At 34.5% G+C, this 25617-nt stretch overlaps 3 protein-coding genes across 3 annotated transcripts; 2 read left to right on the top strand and 1 right to left on the bottom strand.

Annotated features, from left to right (window-relative positions):
• The first annotated feature begins 2406 nt into the window (after positions 1-2406).
• Positions 2407-3282, top strand: LOC120345970 (uronyl 2-sulfotransferase-like). Its single transcript, XM_039415593.2, has one exon. It carries the CDS (start codon positions 2407-2409, stop codon positions 3280-3282), a length of 876 nt encoding a protein of 291 aa, XP_039271527.2.
• A 1438-nt stretch (positions 3283-4720) lies between these two features.
• LOC120346115 (uronyl 2-sulfotransferase-like) lies at positions 4721-6258 on the top strand. The gene has a single exon (XM_039415772.2). It carries the CDS (start codon positions 5308-5310, stop codon positions 6256-6258), a length of 951 nt encoding a protein of 316 aa, XP_039271706.2. The 5' UTR covers positions 4721-5307.
• A 70-nt stretch (positions 6259-6328) lies between these two features.
• Positions 6329-21292, bottom strand: LOC120346114 (integrin alpha-2-like). The gene is made up of 27 exons (XM_039415768.2): positions 21041-21292; positions 20692-20801; positions 20218-20285; positions 19739-19865; positions 19454-19571; positions 18848-18951; positions 18473-18647; positions 17924-18114; positions 17777-17844; positions 17540-17708; positions 17297-17382; positions 16866-17105; positions 16445-16663; positions 15865-16168; positions 15178-15329; positions 14578-14795; positions 13788-13929; positions 13150-13269; positions 10434-10522; positions 9941-10039; positions 9205-9325; positions 8887-8997; positions 8328-8474; positions 7901-8014; positions 7591-7674; positions 7380-7520; positions 6329-6802 (listed from the first exon to the last, which is right to left on the bottom strand). Exons 1-27 carry the CDS (start codon positions 21199-21201, stop codon positions 6650-6652), a joined length of 3831 nt encoding a protein of 1276 aa, XP_039271702.2. The 5' UTR covers positions 21202-21292; the 3' UTR covers positions 6329-6649.
• Positions 21293-25617: the final 4325 nt, after the last annotated feature.

The raw sequence follows: 25617 nt of genomic DNA, 5'->3' as shown, positions 1-25617 counted from the left end.
AAATAGTTTTATATCTAATAGAAAATATCTACCATCCTCTAAGTTTGGAAACACCCGAGATATCTATCCTTGTTTATAATAAGTCCGTTGTTAGGTCATACATTGTAAAGACGTGTGACATGATGCTCGTGTAAGCTACTAAAAATTCGTAACTACCTTTTAATATCCCAGTGGCGCTAAATTGATGACCACAATCCAACGTTCAGAATCGCATGCTCGGTGCAGTGCATTTGTGTACAATGTGTTTGTTTATTTTATCGCTCTCCTCGGCCATTTGGATCAATTTGTTACTCGTTTCCGTTAATTTGATTAAACGTTCATGTAGAGATAGAAGTTTTTGCGGTGTTGAAGTTTATAACCTGCGTTGATGAAAGCATGTATGCACTTACTAATATGTCAATTTTGCACGACGTGTGTAAAATATTGTCGTATTTCATGTTAGAGGGGTCGGAATAATTGATTGATTGTTGTGAATGGGAACATTCCATGAATTAATTGAACCTGTATCAAAATTCCTCAAAACAGACTTTTAAAACTGAAGAACTTCTAAAAATAATTTGATACTCGGTACCATACATTTTCCGCCGGACGCAATGATTGTTGTCATGACAGGACGATTTGCTGCCTTGCTCAAATCATAACAAAACTCTCCGACAACACGCTGATTACTTTTTGCGCGGGTGCGAATTCCGTGCGGATCAAAATCAAGACATTCACTGACCCCCTGCCACCAACGGTAATTGGACACGAAATGTATATATGGATGGATCGTTTTGTTATTATGTTGTTGACCTTGTTCATGTTAGTATCATTGTTACGAAAAAATCTCTTTTCGTTTTCACTGACCCGTTGCTGCCAACGGCAATTGGACACGAAATGTATACAATATACATGGATTGTTTTGTTATTCGCCTATTTTTTGTGTGTTTATTTCTGGCCCAAGCCTTGTTTAACAAGCTTTTTTTTTTGTGAATCCGTGTTGTTGAGCGGGCACATGATACTCATCTTGTTTTAAACTTTTTTAAAGGTTTTGTTCGCTCGCCAGAATTCTCTATTTTGAATTTGTTTGTATTGTCAGATTGTGGAGTTTTTTAAAATATTCTATTTCAAATAATCTATTATGTTGTTCTTTTGTTCCTTTCCTAGTATTTTTCTTTTTATGAAAACAAATCGCTTTTCTCATTAACTACTCGGCCAATTGATTTCAAATTTTCAGTGGTTAAAGATTGTATTTTTCTTTAGAAAGCTATTTCATTTTTTATTTTAATAATTCCTGTGGGCTCTATGCGATTCATTTTTTCAATGACGTCATCAAAATTAAAAATTGCGCATCTTGTGGCCGTAGTCTATTGTGACAGATTGCATACCCATACTACCTCGTTTTGGCTTTCGTGGCTTTATTGTTTTAAAATAATTTGGTGCTAACTAGTTATACCATTGTTGCCAAGTACGTTTAGAATCCTAATATGATATACCATAACTCTCTTACCGTGTCGTCATTGACAACACTTTTTAAAGCAGCTTCTAAAACGCTACAGTAGCAATAGAAAGTGCAACGAAATTCGGAACAATATTCTATACCCACATTTCATTGAAATAGTGTTATATTATGCAACATCACGCATTGACACTTCTGACATATGTTTTATATACCGTTGTTATTCCTGATCAATACATGAAGTGTCGCTACGCTACTGTATATATATCACGTGACATGAATGTGCAAAGTGCTGACAAATAGGCAGCTTTGTTTTATGAAGACCATAGCGCATATTGAATAGATTGGTGCAGTTATAGGTGTAATGCTGGCGTATTCGTCATTTTAAGTCATGTTTATCAGACGTTGATACATTTCGCTGGAAATGCTTCAATCCTTTTTCATTGTTGAGTTTTTCTGTGATCAACCCAATTTGATCATTTTATCAATATGTGTAGCAAAATATGTATTTGAAGATTGTCTATTGCCTTTATGAAAATCATTGGAATATTTTTTTTATTTAAATATACCTTTGGTGGGGGGTGCTTAGTTTATCAACAGATTTTGAAATTAGATATTAAATGTAATTTTCGTACGTTGGAGGGCTAAGTGAAGCATACAGTCTCAAAGCGACGTATTACGAAGCCAGATATTAGATGGAAAGCGGGCAGCTTTGTATCAAATCTGGATTTTAGAATTTACTACTCTGCAGAAGAATATTTGGATATGAGAAATACCTGTCGCTTTGCTCATCTATAACGCGTTGATGATATATGAAACTGTTTGTATTAATAAAAACTTTCCTCGTGCTGTATTTGTTAAACTCTCACATTCACCTAATAACTTGTACCCCAGCCCAACAGGATACATGGAAAATGATCGGAAAATACAAATTAACTATATCTTTTTGTGCCTTGTGTTTCTACCTGATGCTATTTTACTGTGGTAACAACTCATCACCACACTGGGATAGGAACGTCTCTATTGAAAACAAAAGAATCAATCCTGAATCAACTTTTGAAGTAAATGAGAATGTATTTTACAATAGACTCGAAAAATGCGGCAGCAGATCTCTTCTGAGTGTTGCTAGAAGACTTGCTCATCGAAACAATTTCACATTTTCGGCTTCGTCAGATTACCGACATAAACGACCCAGACGGCCCCGAGTACTAGAAGAAATTCAAAAAATCTCAAATTTTACGCATCCGACGTTTTACAATCGACATATTCATTACATCAACTTTGGAAAATTTGGTTATTCAAAGCCAATATACGTCAATCTCATCAGAGATCCCATCGAACGTTTTATATCTCATTATAATTATATGAAATATGGAGAAAAAGCTCGGGATGTTAAAACAAATCCGAGTAAGATTTGGGAACTTGACATAAATGTGTGCGTAACAAAAAATATCGGAGTGTGCGGTAACATCAACCTATTATTTTACACTGGATTATATTTCTGTGGTTTGGATGAGATATGTCTCAAGCCTTCACGCGCAAGTGTCGAATTGGCAAAGATGCATATTGATAAAGATTATGCAGTTATTGGAATAACAGAAGAATTCGAAAATACTCTCAAACTTTTTGAAAAAGTTCTACCGAACTATTTTTCTGGAGCTCTAGAAGTTTGGAAAGACCATTCAGAAACCAAAATGAACACCGCATCGTATAGATTCGATGTTCTGTCACAAAAATCGAAATATAAACTAAGATATCACGACATGGCCGCTGAATATGAAGTTTATAATCACGCAAAACGTAAATTTGAATATCAGAAAAAACAGTACGATATATCAAACTAGCCCGTCTTTACAGCACGGAATAAAGATTCGCCAAGCTTCTTGCTTATTGGTCACTACAACCAACTCCTTTTTTCGAATATCAATCGGTAACCTGTTATACGCATTGTTCCTTGAAGCTTCAAAATCTCTACATACATCTTAGCTCTTATATAATATGACTTTACTTTGTGTTCTTCAAGTCTATTGTTTTTCTTTTGTAAGTATGTATTTATTTCTAGGCAGTTTCATATTATTCTATATTTCTCCCTATTTACGACTGTAATTCGCTGACTGGATTACTCGTTGAGTCATTCGTGCTCATCTTCCACTTCTGTGAGCCATTGCTCGTGTTTGTAATTTTGTTTATATATTTTTAATCTCTTTATTTCCCATAACGCATGTTAATAATTGCACAATAAAAATAAAGAAAAACGACTTCTGTAGCCAACAGATAGCAGCTAGGCAAGCCATTTTAGGTTTAAAATGGGCTGATCATATTATGCAGCATTGTTTTGTTGCAACTGTATTTATTCAGTCATACATGTACATGAATCTACATGCAGCGTTTGTGCAGTCAAAATGCGTTTGCTTACTTGCGCACCACCTGCACCTGCGCCTGTATATATACAACGATTCGCATTATTAGACTTTTTATATATAGTACATGCTCTTTTATTATAATTTAAATGAGGCATAAAGAGTAATTCACGAATTATGTTTATCGATCACCAGGCTTGTCCACGGGGCATATTTATCGGTCCCATTCCCGTCCCATGAGATTCCCATTGGAATACAATTCAATAAAAAATGTTAAATTTAGGTTTAGCGTCTAACTAGGACTACATGTACGAAGAGACATGCAAAACAACAAAATTTACGGACTCCGTTAACTTTATATTCATAACTATTGTACATGTGTATATTAGCAAGTATATTGTTATTACTCAATATGTTTTGCTCTTTTTACCTAACTAGAGAGCTATGCTCAAACATATGGACACAAAGTCCATAACGAAATGTTTTACCATTATTTCCCTGAAAATCGTACGGTTTTCGTGTCCCATGGGAAATACAAATGTGTACCGTCCCATCCATTCCCATGGACAAGCCTGTCGATCACCGCAATCGAAAGTAAGAACAGACAGGGTTATCACACATGATTGTTACAAAAAGTCAGTGGCGTAACTGTTCTTATTCTTGCGTTTTGGAATGATCGATACAAAGTCGCCCTAAGCTAGGCCTGCTTAAACTAGATCGACTGCTATAGTTCGCCTGGGGCGAAATCACGAACATCGTACCCTCGTCGATCGTCGATGCATGATTTTAATAGAATGACGCTTTGCAGCATAAGCTGATTTTTATAGCAGTCACACGTGTAAGATTAGTGAAGCAGAAGTTTAGGTTTCCTTGACTTTATATAGTGCAGGCAAAAGCATAGTTATGTATATAGTGTGTAACTTGATATGTGTAACGACATCGACTGTGTTTAACTCCTTCCAAGTCGACGAAAGCAAACCCTACCTTAGAACTTAGAGTGAGGTGAGTCAGAAACGCGCAATGCTTTGCCTATGAGTTTATATTACAAATAAATATTTTTGTTTGTGGTCGCAAAACGGAGACATTTATGTATAATAAAATATTAACTATCTGCGTAACACGAACAAATCATGAGAATTCACCGAACTATGGGAATATTTCATGAGTTGGCACTGAACAAGGAGTCGTATAATGGATTTATAGCCTAACTTTGGCTATGGCTCTGTTAGGTTTTATTCCAGACAGCGTGTCATTATATTTGACTGATAAAACAGGATTACTCGGTGTTCCAGAGAATGTTGATAAACGGAACTAATGATCGTTGATATAGCAAAGCTGTTGTGATATGATGGTGTCATTTTGTATCGTAAAAAGGTACTTTATAATTCATAAAATATGTTCAAATCTATCGTTGGCCGAATATATTTAAAATAACATCAAAGTTTATACATTGATTACCTTTCCATTTCATTTTAATAGTTATTTTTATATGACAGAAATCTAGATAATATGAGGGTACTTTATCGGTACATAGCCATTATTATATTTTTCGCCATATCAGTCATATATTATTTTCAACAACATCAAAATGGCAACAGTGAGCGTTCGAAAAATAAAACATTAAATGAAGTCGACTTGTATGGACATCCTATTCAATTTAAGCCCGGGAAATCACGATCGAGGGTGATATTTTACAACCGAATTGGGAAATGCGGAAGTCGCTCAATATTAAATCTCGCAAGAAGACTTTCTGATAAATATAAATATACCTTCTTGGAATCGCGTGATTTCGAACATGATCATCCTGCTCATGACGAAATGATGGAAGAACTGGAAAAAATTTCAAAACTCCAGCCTCCTATTTTTTACAATCGACATATTCATTTTTTGGACTTCGAGAAATATCACCACTTGCAGCCCATTTACATCAACGTTATTCGAGATCCAATTGACAGATTTGTTTCACACTATAATTATATTAAATACGGGGACGGTGAAGCAATGGTTAAAAACCCAAGAGATGACTTACCACACATCAACGATTGTGTCTTGAAAAAAATTGATTTATGCAACACAAATTTTTTGTATTATGTGGGACAGTACTTCTGCGGCTTTGATGAAATATGCAATCACCCATCACAAGAGAGCGCTGACCTCGCAAAACGTCATATTAATCAGAACTACGTTCTTATTGGTTTACTCGAGGACTTTGAAAATACTTTGCTTCTTCTGCAAAGATTGCTTCCAGAGTATTTTTTAGATGCAGTAAGTCAATGGAAAAAAAACAGCAGAACGTCAACAATAACGAAGACAAAGAAGCATGAAGTTTTAAGCGATGAAGCAATAAAAATATTGAAATCCAAGGACATGAAATATGAATATGAAGTTTATAATTATGCCAAAAAGAAATTTGAAGAATTGAAAGTTAAATATGGAATTTACGACAAAGAGAAAACATGATTATACGTATATTATTTTCAATAACTTATTTCAACGTGTTTCATTTTACGAAATGCGTAATTATTTTATATATATATATATTATCGATTTATTTCTGATGCCATTTCACTCACCATACTGCAATGAAGTGATGATATACGATCAAGAGTCAACTGATCCCAGCCCAACTTGATAAAGGACTTCAAGGTGATTTAAAATCCAGTAGCATTTGCAACAAATAACAATACGATAACTTCGTGGAAACTGTTACTTATTTTCACTAAAGTTTTACTAATTATTTACAATTATTATATGACATCACATGTGGGTTAAAGGAGAATACATGTAAATTGCAGCAGAGACAATATCTATGTAGAAAACTCGGGTTTGAATATTGTTTGGTAAAGTTTCTTTAGTAAAGTTTTCCAGTGCTTTTGTTTAACTCAGGATTAGACGCCACTGGATTGTCGTACACGTAGTCTGAGATATTTCCTCTCTGAGATTCTCTGATAGTTCTTCTGGCTTCTCTTGTCATTTTACCGTATTTGCTTTCGAAGAAACCAGCCTGCATATTTAAAGTTATGTATGTTTAAATCTGCAATCACGTTTGATCATTGTCAGTAAATTAAAAATATAAATAAAATAGATATGTGGTAAAAATCTCGATGTTTTCGCGTTTACATAGATAAATATTACATATTTACATAGATAAACAAGTGCCACAAAAATACATACAAAAAATGAAAGTAGCATAATATAATAAAACTTTCTATTTCTGTGTAGTTGTTAATTAAGGACTTTTCGGAAAACGTGGATATATAAATCCTTTTGATAAAATCAAGTAGTTGTTCGATGATATTTATTTTCACTATACTGTAATATTTTATTAGTTGCAGTTGGAAATCTTAGAAGAACAATATTTTTATATTTTCTCATAGTATTTTCAGACTTCTCAACATCCTTAGTTTTATTGCAATTTTTGCTGATCTTAAATAAAGTCGCTGCCTAGTGGATGTCATAGGTGTTCGAATTCTGCGAGCACAGGCACAACAAATGTCTACCTGATAAATATCTACTGATTAACAGTGCATTTCCCTCTTTTTCGAAGTCAAATTAAATGCAAAAAGGCAAATCTCACATACTTTCCACATAACCAGGACTGAGATGATCAACAAAATGATTCCCCCGATAATACCACCGATAATCGCCCCAACGTTTACAGCATTCGAAGGTGGAGCAGGAGGAGGGTTGGATGGATCGTACGACATCATTGTTGTCGCCAGCTTAAGTAAACAGGAAATTATGTAACATATTTCTGAAAAATATTGCTACCGTAATATAATATTATCTCACCGTTTCTTGTGTATTCGATGTCTGAAGAGTAGAAGTTGCCGGAATGAGGTTGAAAGAACTATAAACGTCAACTTTGGTAAATTCCTGATAAATTTTTCATCCATTATATAGTAGTTGTTAAAATATTTTATATACTGATGGAAAGGTTGATAAGATAACAGTTAGTATTATATTTGAATTTTTTCATGAATGATCCTACTCCATTTACAATTGGTTTATAACCTTGTGTTATTTAGAAAAACTCTGAATTGAAGCATAAAGAAGTAATCTACGCATATACGAATATACATGGTACCCTAAGCCTCCTTACTTTTCCAAAAGTCGGAGTCCATGGTTTGAAGTAGGCTGTTACGCTAATTTGTTTGAACACATCGACTTTGCTCAGTTCACAGATTACTTCATAACAAATGCTGTTGTCACAGTTCTGAAGAAGAAAAGTTATTTTTTTGTTGCAAACACTTACAAATGAAAAAAGTATCAACGGTTCTATGAATAATACAGAAGCTTATACTTAATTAAACCCCGAATTACTTGATGTCAAATATTAGTATTCTGTATTGTATTGTAAGTATTCTTATTTGGTATTCTGATTATATTTAATTAATATTCCCATTGACTTGTCAAGCGAAAGATGAGAACTTTGTGAAGTCAATTTTAAGTCACTTTAAAAAAAGGTTATGCTTCTAGAATTTTAAGTAATTGTAAGATAAAATTGTAGAATATATAAGTAAGTTTACTACGCTCTTTGATGAAACAAGCGCTTCTGATGCACTCGGGTATTCCAAAGTCACTTCTTGAAAGTATGGTCGAAGGGAATCGAGATTTGGTGAAATTCTGTATTTATTTGCTTTTCCTTCCTTTTCACAAACACAAGCACCTTCCGGCTGTCAAAAATGGTGAAGCTGTTCCTAATAGTTATTAGCTTCAGCACTACCAACGAGCAATTAAATGAAATCTAATATTTCACATCGGTCTTTTTATATTTTGCATTTGAAGTTTTAATGAATGTGTAAGAATTCGTAATCCAGAAAATAAGTCCTCAAAAGTGTGTTGAATTCAAGCAATAAAATAATTTAAAAATTTCACAACGCTTTTAAGACAGAATCAATCAACTTAAATTCAAATATTAATGAATCTTATTATAACTGTGCTTCACTTAGAATGAAACAAATAGTCTGTGTAATAATAGTTTTGAATGGTTTATGCAATACAACTTTATAAGGTGGTGTCGTACACTAGAGATTTCACGATATAAGGTAGCGTAGCAAATAGCTTTAGCAAACTTATTTAACATACCTGACAATTGACGTCCACTAAGTAGAGTAAGTTATACTTTTCTTGTGTCATCTCAGACCATCTTAGTTTGACTCTAGCATTGGCTAGTCCTAATGGACCGCTGTTGTATATCTTGAAAATATAAGTTGTAGTCAGTCTTGACTCTTGACCATGCAATTATTGAATTTTTTCAGCCGAGCAGAATAGTTGTTTTTGTTTGAATGTTGCTGTGAAATCAGCTTTGCACAAATAGCGATTCAAGTGTGGATAAGAGCAAACAGATACAGATGAAGTGTAATATTCAGAAAAATTTTTTAAATTCAAAACTAAGCTTTTTACCGAATACTTGTGGTAAAAATTACTTCCTGATCCACCAAGAACCTCATCCTCCAATGTCTTTAATGTTGTAATACTCTGATCATCAGGTGGGTGGAAAAACACGGTTTCTGGATTCGAGACTCTGTAAACGGCATCATTGTTAAGTCACCGACTCACCATCCAAGCTCTACAGCTTAAAACCACTGTATTGTATTCGAATATTAAGTCAAACTAATTCTCTGCTTATATAAAACTTATTGGACACGAAATGAGCCTATGGATCGTTTTGTTATTATGTCATTGTTGTGAAAAAGTCGCTGTTCTCTTTAACTACTCGACCAATTGCCTTAATATTTTTAGTGATGAAAGCTTGTTGTTGTTGCTGGAAGGCTATTACTTTTATTTATTTTAAAAATATCTGTGGGCTCTATGGGATTCGTTTATCACTTCGAAGTTTTGTTTGATGACGTTATTAAAATTGAAAATTGCGTGCCGTGGTTCCGTGATCACATCTGAGTGATCTGGTGGTCAGACTAGCGGTACTGTAATACTGTACTACTGATTTGATATTACTTCGTATTTTGGTCTTCGTTTCCATGTATTTGAGCATTGCTCTCTTGTATTCGATATTCATCCTTAATTGTCGCCAGTAGATTACCGTTGAAAATTTAAAATGAAAAGTTGCTGCAAAGTTACTTACTAAGATGACGTCGCGTAAAAACATTATTACAACTTATTATTCATTTTATTAACTCACTTGTTCAGCTGAACATTCGACTTGTATCGTAGTGCTCTCGAATATGAGACCTCATTATTGGAAGGATTGCTGTCAAAAGCTGTATTTTCTCCACCGGCACTGTCACAATATATATGAATTAGTTTAGGAATTGATTTTACCTTCATTGCTAGTTATAACTATATCCAATGTATGTGGAATTATGTTAAATGAGGTTTTTAATAAAACTAATACTTTTCTTCGCTTTTATTTATATTTAGGGGTTGAGCAGCAGAAGTTTCATTTCTTGCATTCTGTTTGTTTACGATTACTCCATTTCACACGCTCATAAAATCTCGTGATGTTATAACAAGTTTTCTCCGGGAAATTCTAAATGAGGAAACGTTAGAAAATCACCCGCGTTATTTTAATCTAATAGCAAACATCAAAATTAGCCGATTGGCATCAACAAATGGGTTACGGACTTCGATAAACTAGTTAATATTAAATTGAGTATTGAACGTGTTAATCTTACTTCGAGTAGACTTTTACTTTGATTCTTAGTTCTGATTCACTTGCAGTCGATTGAAGTTTTGAAAAGTCAAAATAGATTGTGAAATCACACTAAACGGGAATATATTTGTAAACTGCATATACTATATATAGTGAAACGTGGTCAATTGGTTCCATAGGCGAAATATTGAATGTCTCTCTGGATTTTGTTACATTGTTATTGGTTGTCTTGTCATTGGTCCATACGCCAATAACATTGTTATAGCAATAGGATAGGATATATCCAAACCTGACAAATTATTGAAAAAGTACCTATTCCCAATTTTTTATTTAAGTAATGACAGAGTGCTCACTAGATAATAGTGTACTATAGGCTTGCACGTAATTGACAAAAATCAATTCCGTAATTACGGCAAAATCAATTACGTAATGACCCCGTAATTGCGATATTTTTCCACGCATTTAAACCTATCATAACAACCAATTGAATCCACTTCTTTTCCGAAGGGGACATTGAAGTTGGGTTTTCATATTCTTGGCAGTACTACACGCCGGCGGCAGATGTTAAATACAAATATCAAGGAGTGAATTCAAATTAATTTTATTCTGATTTTTATCTTTTGTGTTAGCTTTGGTTTTCCTTTATCACCTTCGCAAATTAACCGTCCCATTTTTATGCGATCAATTTTATTTTATCATTACCGACACTGGTATACGGATATTTATGAAAACGATAGTTTTTTAAAACCACCTTAGTACTGAATAAAAATTACGGGTTTCTAATTTATTAATCAACGAGGAGCGTATTCTCTCGTTTGATTATACTTGCGATTTCCTCGCTACGAAGACTTGTTTTTGCAGCGTCTTCTGCATTATCCGACATTACTGCCTTGTTAGCATTTTATAATAATAATTATTGATGTCGACTTATTGACGATATTCCGATTACCATGCTACATTTCACATTTAATCATTTCGCGGACTGAATGTTTATAACATTATTTGCGATAAATTTAGATCAAATATTATTTATTTGAGTATAATTTAAATATGGAACTTATATGATATGCCTTCTCCGAAAATACAAAGTTATATCGCAAAACAATTCATTTTGTGACATTTATTTTACACTCACGACATTTATTTGCTAACTCAAGTCGGCGATCCTATCGGCCAAGATTGACACAAGTTTGGTCGAGTGCCGGTGGTATTCAAGTCGACGATAAACCAAAATAAGTTGCCGCATTTGGTAAGACAGTTAATCATATATGGCCGAAATATTGAGAGGAATTGTGAAAAACATCATGAGCAAGGCCAAGTCAGGACTGATATATAACGATAAAACCGTTAACAGAACATCAAGATTTTGTAATGGAAAATAGATCTCGCACAGAATGAACACACTGGCTCATATTTGATTATATATGATAGCAGTTAAATTTTTAGCGGTCCGCGAGGAATCCGTCGTTTTGCTGTTTCTCTGCCGTCTCAATCGCTTTACCGATGCCGAGAAGACGAAGTTGCGTTGGTTCATTATCATTACGCAATCTCTCTTTTGTCGTCATATTGCTATTTGATAAGCGCGACATTAATTATCACGGCGAGGTATTGGCGCGAGTGATCAATCGCTCTTTTCGCTTATTTGGTTCCAATTCGTCGCGAAAGCTCTTCGTTAAATTTCACAAGATCGTCGTGTTGAAAGGTTATGGATATTTTCCTGTTTATACCCCAAGTCTGAAATAAAACAGCCAAAAACAGTATGATATTCCATGTTCATATATCAAGTGTTGATATTAACAATAAAGAATGGTTAGGCATTGCTAATCCACACTTGGTGGGGAATTCCCACTATTTAAACGCGTGACTATAAAATAGAAACGGAACATATATACCATAAGTAACGGAAAACTGGAACAAGTAAATAATAAATAAAAGTAAAATGAATACAAATGTTTGATAGACCATGTTTGAAAGATTGATCTCCTGCGTTCATTAGTCATTTCACCCGAAGAAGTTGAAACCGTGCGTGTTAGCGTCCATCGGTCTTAACACAATTCTTCCCCCTATCTACGGTTATTATGTACATTGGCCATGGCCATGCTAGATAAGATGCGAGAGAAGTTGAAACCAGGTGTGTTGGCGTCAATCGGTCTCAACGCAATTTTATCCCTTATCTACGGTTAAGTTACGGGAGAAGTTAAAACCAGGTGTGTTGGCGTCAAACGGCCCTACTCAATTCTTCCCCCTTAACTACGTTAATAATTTACATTGGCCATGCCAGAGAAGTTGATAATAGGTTAGTAAATGGCAACGCGTCCTGACTTCCTTCACCTACCTAACAAGAGAGAGAGAAGTGAGAAAAACGGCTGCGAATACTGGAACTCTAACTTCTTCTACTTGTTGAGCTTTCATTTTTCGCAATCGACGAAATTGACTGCTTTGAAGAAAGCTCGTTTCAATGCAATAATTACGACTTTACGTAATTCGTAACTTTCCTTCCGTAACTCCAAATAATTACGTAATTCTGTAAATCCGTAAATTACGTGCAAGCCTAGTGTACTACTGATATAACGAAAGAATGCTATGTTTTGACACAAGGAGGGTTTTTTTTTTTGGTATTTTGCTATTTTTATTGATTGATTCAAATTTTTTTTTGAGAATCGAACATCCCAGAAATTGCTTCAAGTTTACGCATATTATAAGTTGTATACAAGTGAGAAATAAAAGGAACATCTTACGGAATCTCCCGAGAGCATCATATCTTTAAATACCGATACAGTCGATTGGTATTTTATAACTGCAGATCCAGCATACGGATCACTCTCTGCCTCTGACAAAGAAACGCAAGATCCAGTCACCTGAGAAATACAAAAATAACTAAATAAAAGATATCCATCTAGCGACAACAACAAGCTTCAACCACTGCAAATTTCGGAGCAATTGGTTCAGTAGTTGAACAGAAAAGCGATTTTTTTACAACAATATAATAACAAAACGACTCATATCCTTGTAGTTTGAAACACATTTTTAATATCTGTATACCCGGTCAACATATAATCAGACTTTGAAACCATGTGAATAAAGGTATAACAATGAAAGACAATGAAACTACCATTTTTATTCTACGATTGATAAGTCGATTTAAGATTGTATTGTAGTTGTTGATACACCTGAGCTTAACGTTTAATCATGTAAACACAAATTGATGAGTTCGAGTGAAGCATTAAATAAACCAAACAGCTCAAATAAAATGCTAATTTCTGAAAGATTATTGCTTATAATAGTAGGAAAATGTGTAGAGTTATGTTCGAGTACATAGCATGTGGTTTCCCATTTTGTATAAAGTATATACGAAGATTAGGGTGGCAGTTATTACCTGATGCACAGTCAAGTACCCTGATGAAATGTTGACTTTCAAAAAATACGCATGATCCTCGCCATTGTTTTTGATCGTACAGTTAACATGCATTACTTTACTTTCACCAGAAAGAATTATTGGATCCGCTGGTGTCTTTTCGCTATATCATAAAATAAATTCTGCCATGTTGTCATCATCGTTACTTTGGAATCTGAGAATCAGTGCCGTATTTACCCTAAAGCAAGGTAGTCTGAAGCCGAGCAGCATCGTCATGCAGTCTCGAACTATCATGTTTTTAAATAATTTTACTATACCATCCAATCCACTTAGGTGATTAAGTTTTGTATTTACACAATTCAAAATGTACCATAATATTTCAACGAACAACACCGGAAATTCTATTAAGAAAGCCTAATGCCAATGGCTCAATGAAGTTTTATGGCGTCAAATGTGGCGTTAAAGAGAGGCCTCAGAAATGACATACCTTAGCGGCCTCTTATCGTCTACATCCGACCCTAATACTGCAAATATTATTCTCATCAAGCTATCAACTTGCCAAACCGATAACGTGTTAGTCAATATTCGGACCTCCTGAAGTATGCGCACCAAGATGACGCACAACCTGAACTCAGGTTGTGTACCAGGTTAGGGTTCAAGTTATGCGACATCTTGGTGCACATACTTCAGGATTACCAAATATTGTATTATTTGACACAATAAAGTCGTGTTAGAAATGCCTTGGATTTGTTGATAATCGTGTACTTACCATATCGGCTTATTCTAATATGAATACAAATAACAAACGTACGAGAAAGTGGCTGTTAATTCTAAGTCATGTTCACATCGACCGTTCAATCCGCTACATCCTTTTACGAAACTCCAGTCTGTTGTTTTAGAAGTTTCATCAAGTGATCCTAACACTCCCGACATTATTTGATTCTTCTGGATTTGCGATAAATCAACTTGTAGTCGAACTTGAGGAGTAACTTCTAATCCTCCCCCATTTACTTTTCCGAGATTATCAGGCTGAATAACAATAGTTTTTTTGTTTCAAAATTATCTTCAATTACATAAAGTAGTGGATTCGTGCAGTATTTTTATAAAATTATTAAAAAATAATTTCTGAAAAAGGTGGAAAAATTTGAAACGGTGATAACATGAGTTTAGGTTTGACTCTAAAAAAACCAGCAAAAATTAAATAAAAAAAACATCGATCTTGTCTCCTGCCTACAACCCTAAATGACCTAGTCGAGCCATAAATCGAAAGAAATCAAAAGATATATATATATATAGCCAGTGCGGGCATAATCATTAGCGCATAAGTCAAAAATGAATAGAATGCCTGGAAAGTATAGGATTTAGTATTTATTTAAACAAACACCGAAAATCTTCGTAAAATAAAACTAACGTTGATCTGCATAGTGTATTGTCGGCAAGTCCAAAAACTTCTAACATTTATATTATCCACGTTTATTACACTTGATTTTGACTCAACGAAATAAAACCGTTTATGAACGTTGTCCGCAACGAGAGAATCAAGAGTAACGTTCATCGCCATATCTAAAATATCATAAAGCACAAAATTGTGATTGAAATCAAAAATGTATAAACTAAAAAGTATATTAATCGTTGTATATAAAGAATTAAAATAACTGGAATATTAAATCATTTGTCTATGCTCTCTATATCATACGTATATATATATATATATAACTTTTCCCATACACACGCACACACCTCGTGTTTATGTTTGTCTCCACATTATGTAAAGCAACCCACAGAGATGGCGGAGATTGATTAAAAACAAGTTTTGCACTCAAGTTTACGTTAGAAAAAATAAAAAGCAATGTTGGGAACAGTTTGAAAGTAGCGTCAATGAACTTCAGCACATAAGTACTGAACACAGTTTCTTATAATTCTGCTGAATAACCATCTAAAATAGCTTACTATAGACAAGAAATGACTAAAAGTGTCAACGTTGCGTCGAATAAATTTGACTCTCTGGTTTTTTATTATATTTCGTTATTATAAATATATATAAAAAGAATAAAACTAATTGCAGCTATGATATAAATACCTATATACACCTACTTACCAAACAAATCTCCAAACATAGGATCTTTTTTGTATCGCGCTGATATGCAAGCTCGTACAGTGGAACAAGCTGCGTCCAAATTTCTAGCACAATTTATTATGTTGATGGTAGTTGGAAACACGGTGACAGTCAGAGATACTTCTAGAATTTTTCTTGAACGCAATAAAATGACTTTTTCACTAGATGGCGCTCCAACTGCGATATCATGATAGCCATTGTTATCAAAATCTACGGAACCGTGAATTGTCATTCCAAAACCGATGAAATATCGTCCACCAGCTTCAATCGATTTTCCCAATATTTTCTATAATCAAATATATTTGTTTTGACGACAAACGTGTCAAAGGATTTAGATATATTATGGAGTAGGTTGAAATAGGTTATTTCAATTTAAGGCCGACTTCTTAGATCTGCTTTTGAAAACTCACATTACTTATATATACTTGGTCTAATTGATTTTATTCAAAACTATTAATTTCTCATGGAATCTATTCTTATGGTACATCGATTTTCACTCCCCTTCATGCTAACTCATCTTTTACTAAAACTTAACATATTTAATAACCGAACACATATCTACCTGCACAATACTAGGCTGTAATCCATCCTTCGATGCAAAATATATATACACTGCACCACTACCATCGTCAGACAGAGAACTTTTTTCAAAAGGCGCGCCAATGATGACGTCATCATAACCATTCTGATCAATGTCACCGGCATTAACTACGGACATTCCGAACCTGGAACCAGACACCCCACTTCCATCTAATAGTAGTGGTGAAAACCCCGGACTCGTCTGCGACGAAAGAATATTTTTGAAAAATAAATTCGAACATTGTACCGTTATGTTGGAATAGATTGCGAATCGTATTTGGATTTTAATGTCTTTGTTGAATATAAGAATTGTCTCTTCTGTTTTTATTTGATTCAAAAAAATTCTCCGAATGTTATGCGAATGATAAAATTGGAGGTTACACTGCAATAATAAATCCACTAACCCAGTCTTGGGAAAACAGAGTCGATCTATCGTTCATATAGACAAATATAAGCCCTTCATCGTATCCAGCTTCCTTTGAATAAAGCGGAGCTGATACAATAAGATCATCATATCCGTCGGCGTTTATATCCATCGCCAATACACTGTGTCCGTAATAGCTTCCGAGTTGCCACTTTCCAGAAAGATCTGATGGACGTAAGACAGTGTATGAATTTTTGTCATCTTCTTGATATATCAAAATCTGCAATATCAGAAGGAGAGCAATATAATGAAAAGTCAAGTAAAGTGCGAACCGCCTTCGGGCCATTCAAGAACAAAATTACAAAGTAATAAAATTGGTTTATTCCGTATATTTTCTGTATTATTTTCCATTTTGTCAAATATCATTCTGAGCAAAGATAACTCAAAATTCAGTACTAATTCAACACTTACCAGTCCTCGAGATAAATATCGAGGTGCCCCTGTTATTATCCATTTTTTATCATCGCCTCTGAATGTTCCAGAAGTAACCGAATACCCTAGAAAACAATACGTTTTGAACAAATTTGGTATTTTTTTGTTTCTACCACACCTTTCAATCTTAAGCCTTCTTACGTATAGCGTTCTTTTTTGAACAATCATCTAACGACAGATTAACTCGTTCACGACAGTTTTTGCATTTCACCCACGACTTACCCAAATACATATCTTTTATTGAGCTTCGTGACGTTTTGAGCATGGAAGCTAACTCTGTGTCATTCAAATGATCACTTGATGTACTACGAGGGAACAAATTAATATTTCCAAATTCCACAACTGTTCCCACTCGGTCATATGAACCAGGTGCTCCAATATAAAATCCTTGCTGTATTTTTAAACGTTCGTTTTAACACTGACAACAAGAAAGCGAATTTTTACAAAACAATTTCTCACCGACCCCGCTGTAATGGATGATCCAAACTGACAATTCGTTAGTTCTGTAGTTGAATTGCTCTCTGCACCTAAAACAATAACATCAGACGCTTTTTAATGTTAATACATCCTTTTTTTGTGGTATCCGAAACAAGATGAGATTTTTACCCTCAAGTCCGGTCGCAGCAGTTTCTTTTATAACTTGACTTAATTCGTCGATGATCTGAGCAAGATTGTCATAATTGGTTACAGTCATAACTCGTGTGCTATTGTCTATATCACCAGTGGCAATGATACGTAGTTCATCAGTAGATACTTCGCTACCTACACCGACTGAGATCATTACGATTCCCTCATTTCTGCAATTGCACAATGCGATAAAAATGTAAAAGCAAAACAACAATATGATGAATTGTAACTATATCAGTCGCAGTAACGTGAGGCTAAACTACATTTCTTGCCCTATGCTTTTGAGCAAGTTGACCCGTATGCGCACCATGCAAGGATGATGTAGCAAGAATAAAGATGACTCCCTATGTGATTCAAGAGTCTTGCTGTACACTATCACAAATGTAATCCAGTAACGTTTCTAACGACTACACAAGATCAGACTTTTTCATACAAGCGTATCCTTACAATAGTTGTTGGCTAGATTGTAGTAGGGCTAGATTCTCACAGTTGTCGCCAATAGAAAAAAAAGAATTAAAAGTGTCATACCGGGCGTCAAGCGCGGCAGACTCTGTTAACTCTTGGTCGTTTGATTTCCCATCTGTGACAGTTATCATTATTTTAGAGACTTTATTTCTTGAATTTGTGAGTACATCCTTAGAAGCTTCGATTGCTCTATCTGTACGGGTACCTCCGCCATTGTATGGTACTGACAATATCTCATCTAGAAAAGTCGAATTCATTATATATATATTCATCATTATCCGTTTATATAATAATAATAAACACAATCAGTGGTATTTAATCCCTTTGAGAATTATAAAATAAATAGTCATTCACAAATGCTTCATTAATATCATCACTACATAACGGCATTTATCTGTGTCGTGTAGTTTTTGTGCGTTTTTCACTTAATTATAATACCTTTGAGCTCATGAAAGCTTTTCTGTGTTGGTTCTGCAATCCTATAAGGGAGTCCGTTGAATATGACATACCCGACGTGTAGATTTTTCTGATCAATGTCGTAACTAATAATAATATACCATGTTTAGAATAATAAATATTTATAATATAATATCATAGACCAATAAAAATAGAAAATGATTAAATACCACCTTCAAGATTGTTGTGCAGTAGGAAAAAGAAAACATGAATCACCACAGTATTTTGTATATTATATAAACAATTGAAATAGATGAATTAGCAATGAATGGATCATCGATGAGGCCCGTTATTATGATACTATTTATACATTATATCACAACAAGTAATATTTGTTATATCATAACGACATAACATATTATGCTATACCTAAATGTTTGTCAATGCATCATGAGTTCATTTACACAGTTTCGTCAACTTTGCGGCTAATTAGGAGAGAAAAATATCCATGAGTTAATTAAATAACTCAGAAACACATTAATATCGTGTATAGTATACCACTGAATACCGTCAATTTAGTTGAACATTATAGAAATATTCTTGAGTACTTGAAAAAAACACCCAACAAAAATTGTGACAACTGTATACCTGAACATCTCTAAGATAGTGATGATCCAAATAAGACCCTTCCTGAAATCTGTCGAGCCCACGCTTCCCGATGCATCGACAACAAATACAAGATCGGCCACTAGTCCCTGTGGACATCCTGAACAAACAAATTTTATACAAAAGTAGCTTCATTTGTTGTATACTTTGTAGCACAGTACTTTTGTGCATAAATTGAATTTTTACTTTGAAGAAATGATTTGAGCGCCACCGGATAATATGCACACATGTATTTCTAGATATTGTGTATTTATATTCAAGACTTACTCCGTGGACACGGCGATGGTATCACTGTTTGTACTTCGTCACTGATGGAATAGGTATGGCATTGTCCAGTCATTCTCTGAATTATTTGTTGATCGGGACAAGAAAAGTAGTGCTGATTGCCGCAAATCTAAAATTGATGCGCCGTTGTTTGACAAGTGGCTACCAAAAGAACTACGCTCGAATATATGGACACGAGAACCAGTTATCATCATATATTTTATAGTATCGTAGTCTGACCATGAGATCGCTGAGAATCATTCCCGGAACCACGGCACGGTGCGCAAGTCCCAGAGAGACATGAATAAAAGTAACAGCCTTCTAGTGAAAAATATAATCTTGGATATGATGAATATCATCACACACAATGTACTTTTTCCGTGTTGGGAAAAAAAATCCAACGACCAATTATCTCCTATCTTCCAATCTAGATTCTCCTCACGAAATTTAGAATCAATTATATGATGAAATTTCACACTTACCAACAGATAGTCATCTGCGCCGTGTGAAAAACTTGCCATTTCATATCCAATCTTTGCAGCAAGATCGCCTGGGAATAGTAAACTATTATGAAGAATAGAATTGTCGGATGAGTTTAGTTCCTTCAACACCAATTTAAAATTAATCACACACGAGTTATATATCGAATTAAATTGGATTATTGATTAAACATCTTGGACTTGGTGCGCTAGAATTGGTTTACGAAAAAAAGATAGTAATGAGAAGATAGTGATGTAATCTTGGTTGGTGATATTTTAACCAGGGATTGCACTGGGGTAACGCATATATTTTAAAGATGAAATCAGCATTTATTTATTTGTAAAAATATTTAGGATTTACACATCTCGGAATTCATTTGCATCCAACATGTGAAATGAGCTTTTTGAAAGTACTTACCGCAAATAGACAATCTTAGCACTAATTAACAATAGGAATACTTTATATTCAATACATACCAACAGCCGTAGCTGATGTGCATATCACTGTTTCATTGTTCACTGAGTTATAAGAAAAGGGACACGAAAAGACTCCTCCAGCTCCCCCGACAAATAAAACTTTTCTGGTTCTGTGATAGACATAAATAAATTTAAGGTATGAGTTCAGCAATTAAATTTATTAAATTATACACAGCATAATAAAGATGACATGAATTATAAAACAAAGTTCCAAACTAAGCGCATCCGGTAGGACGAAATAAGCGAAAACAAATTCCAATCGTTAAGAAGGAACCATTCTCGCTAAATCCCGGTTAAGTATAAATTATCATGGCATAGCTTCAAAAAAGAACGCAAGTAAGTTACTCACTGATCTGACTGCATACTTATGCCGAATTTCACATCAACGGTTGCGGATGGCTCAAGGATTTGGTGGATTCTTGTCTCGATATTTCCACCTTGGATCTCACGAGATGTGTATAGAAATATCATGAATATCAAGAGAAAAATTTCCATATTGTGGAAATACATACTATAATAATGCTTTTTGTATAACTAATAGCATCTATGTTTAACATATAATAGTACTGGATGTGTAATGATAGTCCTATAGCGAATGGGTATGTATACATTTCAGGCATGCGGTGAAAGTGATATAGCTTCTATAATGATGAGTCACGGAAAACTAGTCAGTCTGCGGATGTGATGAAGCGTCCATATAACGCCAACGATTAAGAACAATAAACATACACACATCATCAAGTGTTTTGTCGTGAATTACTCACGATATCGGGTAATTTTTGAAAATACAAACAGCTTCTAGTTCTAGCCGGCACCCTTTTTATTATCATACTTCAAAGGATATATAATACTTCTCCATATATCTAGGATTTTATTAATGCAAGCAACTAAAACATTGCTAAGTCTACCGATGATATTGTGAAAAAAGATATAAGTTGATATTATCTATTGATATTATTTAAAGTACTTTGAATTTCATCAATATTATTATTATCTTATTCTTGACAATCGCTTGTATTACATCTTTACTATCAAATCCAGTGGCTTGTTTACGGATACTCCTTGAAGACAAGGGCTTCAAAACGTTTCCCCGAGTTTAGATCTAAAGGTTAAACATGTAAAGGCCTTCTGATTCGTTGTGGTGCTCTGCGGTGTGAGATTGCGACACTATGCCTCCCTTATGTCTAACTCTAAATTTTTAAGAATTCCAGAGTTGTCTGCTCTAAAGCATTGTGGTTGCGCTAAAAACTTTGCAGAATTTACATTAGAACTATGCCTATACAATTATTACTTATGCCTTCTTAATGTCTGATCTGGTATTGGTTATTGTTGATCTGAAAGAGAGATTTCAAAAAGATTTGTTCGGGTCTGAGATTTTGATGGTTATATATATGGTTCCATTACATTTGAATGCGACAATTGCATCTACATACCACCGCGGTAACTTTTCATATCCATATCTCCCTTCAGATACCGAAATGTCACTCATAGCTTGTTGGAAAGGATAGATGGGGGGCGAGAGGGGCACGTTGTAGGGGGCAGCAGAACCAATATGTTGAGCTTTATTACACATAAAACACATTTTTTTGTTAGTTTTATGAATCAAAAGCTGACATTATGTGTTTAGTATTGTGCGACTTACTGTGGTAATGATGAGTCAACAATGGATGTTTCCCCGACCGTCTCTACCAAGATTTTTCAATTGCAACATTTTTGGTGCTCATTTTAGGGGTGGTTCCGCTAGTTGACGCCTTAAACTGGTTAATATATATGTATCAAACAATCATTTCAATTCGAAATAGGCAACCCTGTTATTAAAAAATACACAGCTATTTCTTCACAGCTATTTATTGATGACTGTATTGATACGGAACCAGGTTCTGTGGATGGGATCAGTATTGTACTTGATCAAAGTGTAGTATAATGTATATACAATTTCACACATGTCCTCTGAACTATACAATAAATCAGATGTAAAGTGTTGAATTGTAGAAAACAAATTTTTTATCAGCCAACTCATTTTCTGTCTTTATTTTATAATTTCATATTGTGATAATCCATGCTGACAGTTTGATCACAGCGTAAATAAAATGGTCGGGAGCCTCAATGACCTGTGAAGGTCTTGCATACTGACCATCACGATTGAATGTTTAAATATTCACTGCACTGTATTTTCATGAAAATCTGTACTATGATCCTTTTTCAACATTGTTTTGTGGAAATAAATATCTCTCTCTCACTCTAAACTAACTTTGATTATTCTATTCAATTCAAGAGTCTTGATGCACAACATGAACATAAATATATTTCTGTAACATTTCGTCGAATCTACAAACATCACAAAAAGGACCTCAACAATTTGAAGAAAATTACACTGAAAGAAACCAGACTACAATACCACAAGCGGAACCTAAAGCACTTCGCAGCAACAGGGATATCTCCTAAATGTCTCCAATTTACCTATTGGAACGTTACAGAAATATATTTGTGTTCGTGTGCAGCAAGACTCTTGAATTGAATAGAATAGCCATTTACACTCTTGCTACAGCATCCTTGCGTAATAAGCATACGGATCCACCTGCGCAAAGGCATATAGAGCAAGGAAAGGTAGTTAAGTTTCACGCAACCTCAACTGTTAGTTAACTTTTGATTACTGTAATTAAATATAAGAAGACAGAATATTTAAGTTATATTTCATTCGTACTGAAATTTCCGAAACATAAACAAAAACTAACAAATTGCACGGGAAAACGAGGTCATGTTTACAACCATGCCAGAAAATCTGTCTGTTCGGCTGGCAAATCGTTTACTGCTACGTTTCCGAAGTGGAAACAGAGATTTTCTAAAAAATGTTAAAGATCTCCAAGTTGAAACAGATAAAACATATTCGAGGTATTCGATGTCAAATTAGCGCCTGTCCATTAATCTTCGATTAGCTTCGAAAAAAAAAAATCCTGACGAGCGAGGTGGAAGAGGCTGTCGTTCACACATTTGTTAACAGCTAAGTGGCGATTTAACATAGAAATAAGTGACTTGCTTTTTGTTAATACACATGTTCAATTGTATACGTGCTGTTTAGTTTAATGATTATTACAAACATTTTACTCTAACTTCAATTTATTTATTTTTATGTATAACGACATCTGTATTCTGTTTGACCTCAATATATTTTCAAGTTAGGGATTAGGGGCAGCATTATCAGAAACTCGCTGCTTAAATTTGTTTATTGATAGTAAATTCCCGACTGACTATCCCAATTCAGATTTCAAGTAGATTATCATTAAACATGCTAGTACAGTATTCTACATGAGTTGCATTCACTAAATCGCTGAAATATCATCATTTTGAACTATTGCCAAAGGAAAATGTATGACTCAGATCGATGAAAAATTTGGTTATTAGTTAGTACATAAAGATTATTGATTCAAGATATGTTCTGAAACGAAAAGTGGAGAGATCCTATAACCCTCTTTTATAGTATATTACCAACTGATTATGAAAATTCAAGTGTTTTGTAATGACCTGTTAAAGAAAAATAGTTAGGCCACTATACTTAAGACAAGAGAGCAACGCTCAAATATATGGACACGTGGACTAGAGCGAAGCAGGGTTTACCTTTGACGTTACCGGTGCCGTACCCTCAAAAAGTTTCGGGTTTTCAGTCGCAAGAATTTTCACAGTCAGCCGTCACGCTTGGCGGATTAAAAACCGTGTTCCCATAATTAAAAACTAATACAGCGCAATTTTGGATGAAATATTAGATCTCATAAGATTCATAGAAAATTCAGGAATAAATGAAAGTAATAGCCTTCTGGCGAAATGAAAATTCCAAAGCAATTGGTCCAGTATTCGAAGAGGAAAGCGATTTTTTAATGATAATGACGAAAGAAAATAACAATAACAACAAAATTTTGAAACGATCGTTATGGCCACTAAACGTGTCCAATAAGTTGGAATGAATTCATTCTGGGACATGCTTTATCATTTATCGAAAACGCGACGATGTACAACGCAAATCACCCACCACCAGTGGCGTATCTAGGGTGTGGCAGCCATGGCTCGTGCCATGGACGCCGTTTGAACAGGGGCGCAAAAACGGCGAAAAGTATTATTCATAGAAGGTTATATTAAAATAATTTCAAATTGGGAATAAATGAAACTCGTATTTTTACTCAAATAATAACGTACAAGTATCTCAATTCAATAATAGTCATAAATTGCCAAACAACTATCAGGGGGCGCATTTTTAAACTTTGCCATGGGCGCCATTTCACGTAGATACGCCAATGCCCACCACATCAATCCTATTTCTCTGCTTGCTTTTAATTTGCAACAGAGACGAAAGTCCTGGCTCACAGGATGAATGGATTCGTTAGCATTTTTTCAGCAGAAGAAGTCGGCGGACGTCAAATAAAAAATAGTTTTTATTAAATGATGGTAAGAAATTGGACGGTTGGATTGTTTAATATTGAAAATATTCATTCCATATGTCAATTTTTGTGATTTACCCGTGGCTGGTATGTATCAGTGAATGTATATTCATAAGTGGGTGGTGTAAACTGGTAATGTACCTTGAAACACTGTTAGAAAAAATGTGGGATTGGTGGAGTCCGTTCAGAGGGGGTAAACGGCAAACTGGGGCTCGTTTACTGAACATAGCTATAACTAAAGTGTGTACATTGATTAATCATATATTTACTGTAGACTGACTATGAAGGAGTGTAAAAGTCTTTTTAAAAATCCCATTTCGATATTCCATCATTCAATAAACATTTATATTTTTTCTTTAAATATTCATAGTTTAGTAAATTCGAATTTCTTAAAAGCGATTAAAAAATTCCGTCTGAAAAATTTTCAATATAAAGAAGGTGTTCTAGTTCTTCTTCCAAATGAATTATAAGTGACGGTGATTGAAATTTCTCAATC

This window comes from Styela clava, chromosome 8 (assembly GCF_964204865.1).
Source record: "Styela clava chromosome 8, kaStyClav1.hap1.2, whole genome shotgun sequence".
NCBI classification, from domain to species: domain Eukaryota; kingdom Metazoa; phylum Chordata; class Ascidiacea; order Stolidobranchia; family Styelidae; genus Styela; species Styela clava.
This window is presented reverse-complemented; position numbering and strand designations above follow the sequence as displayed.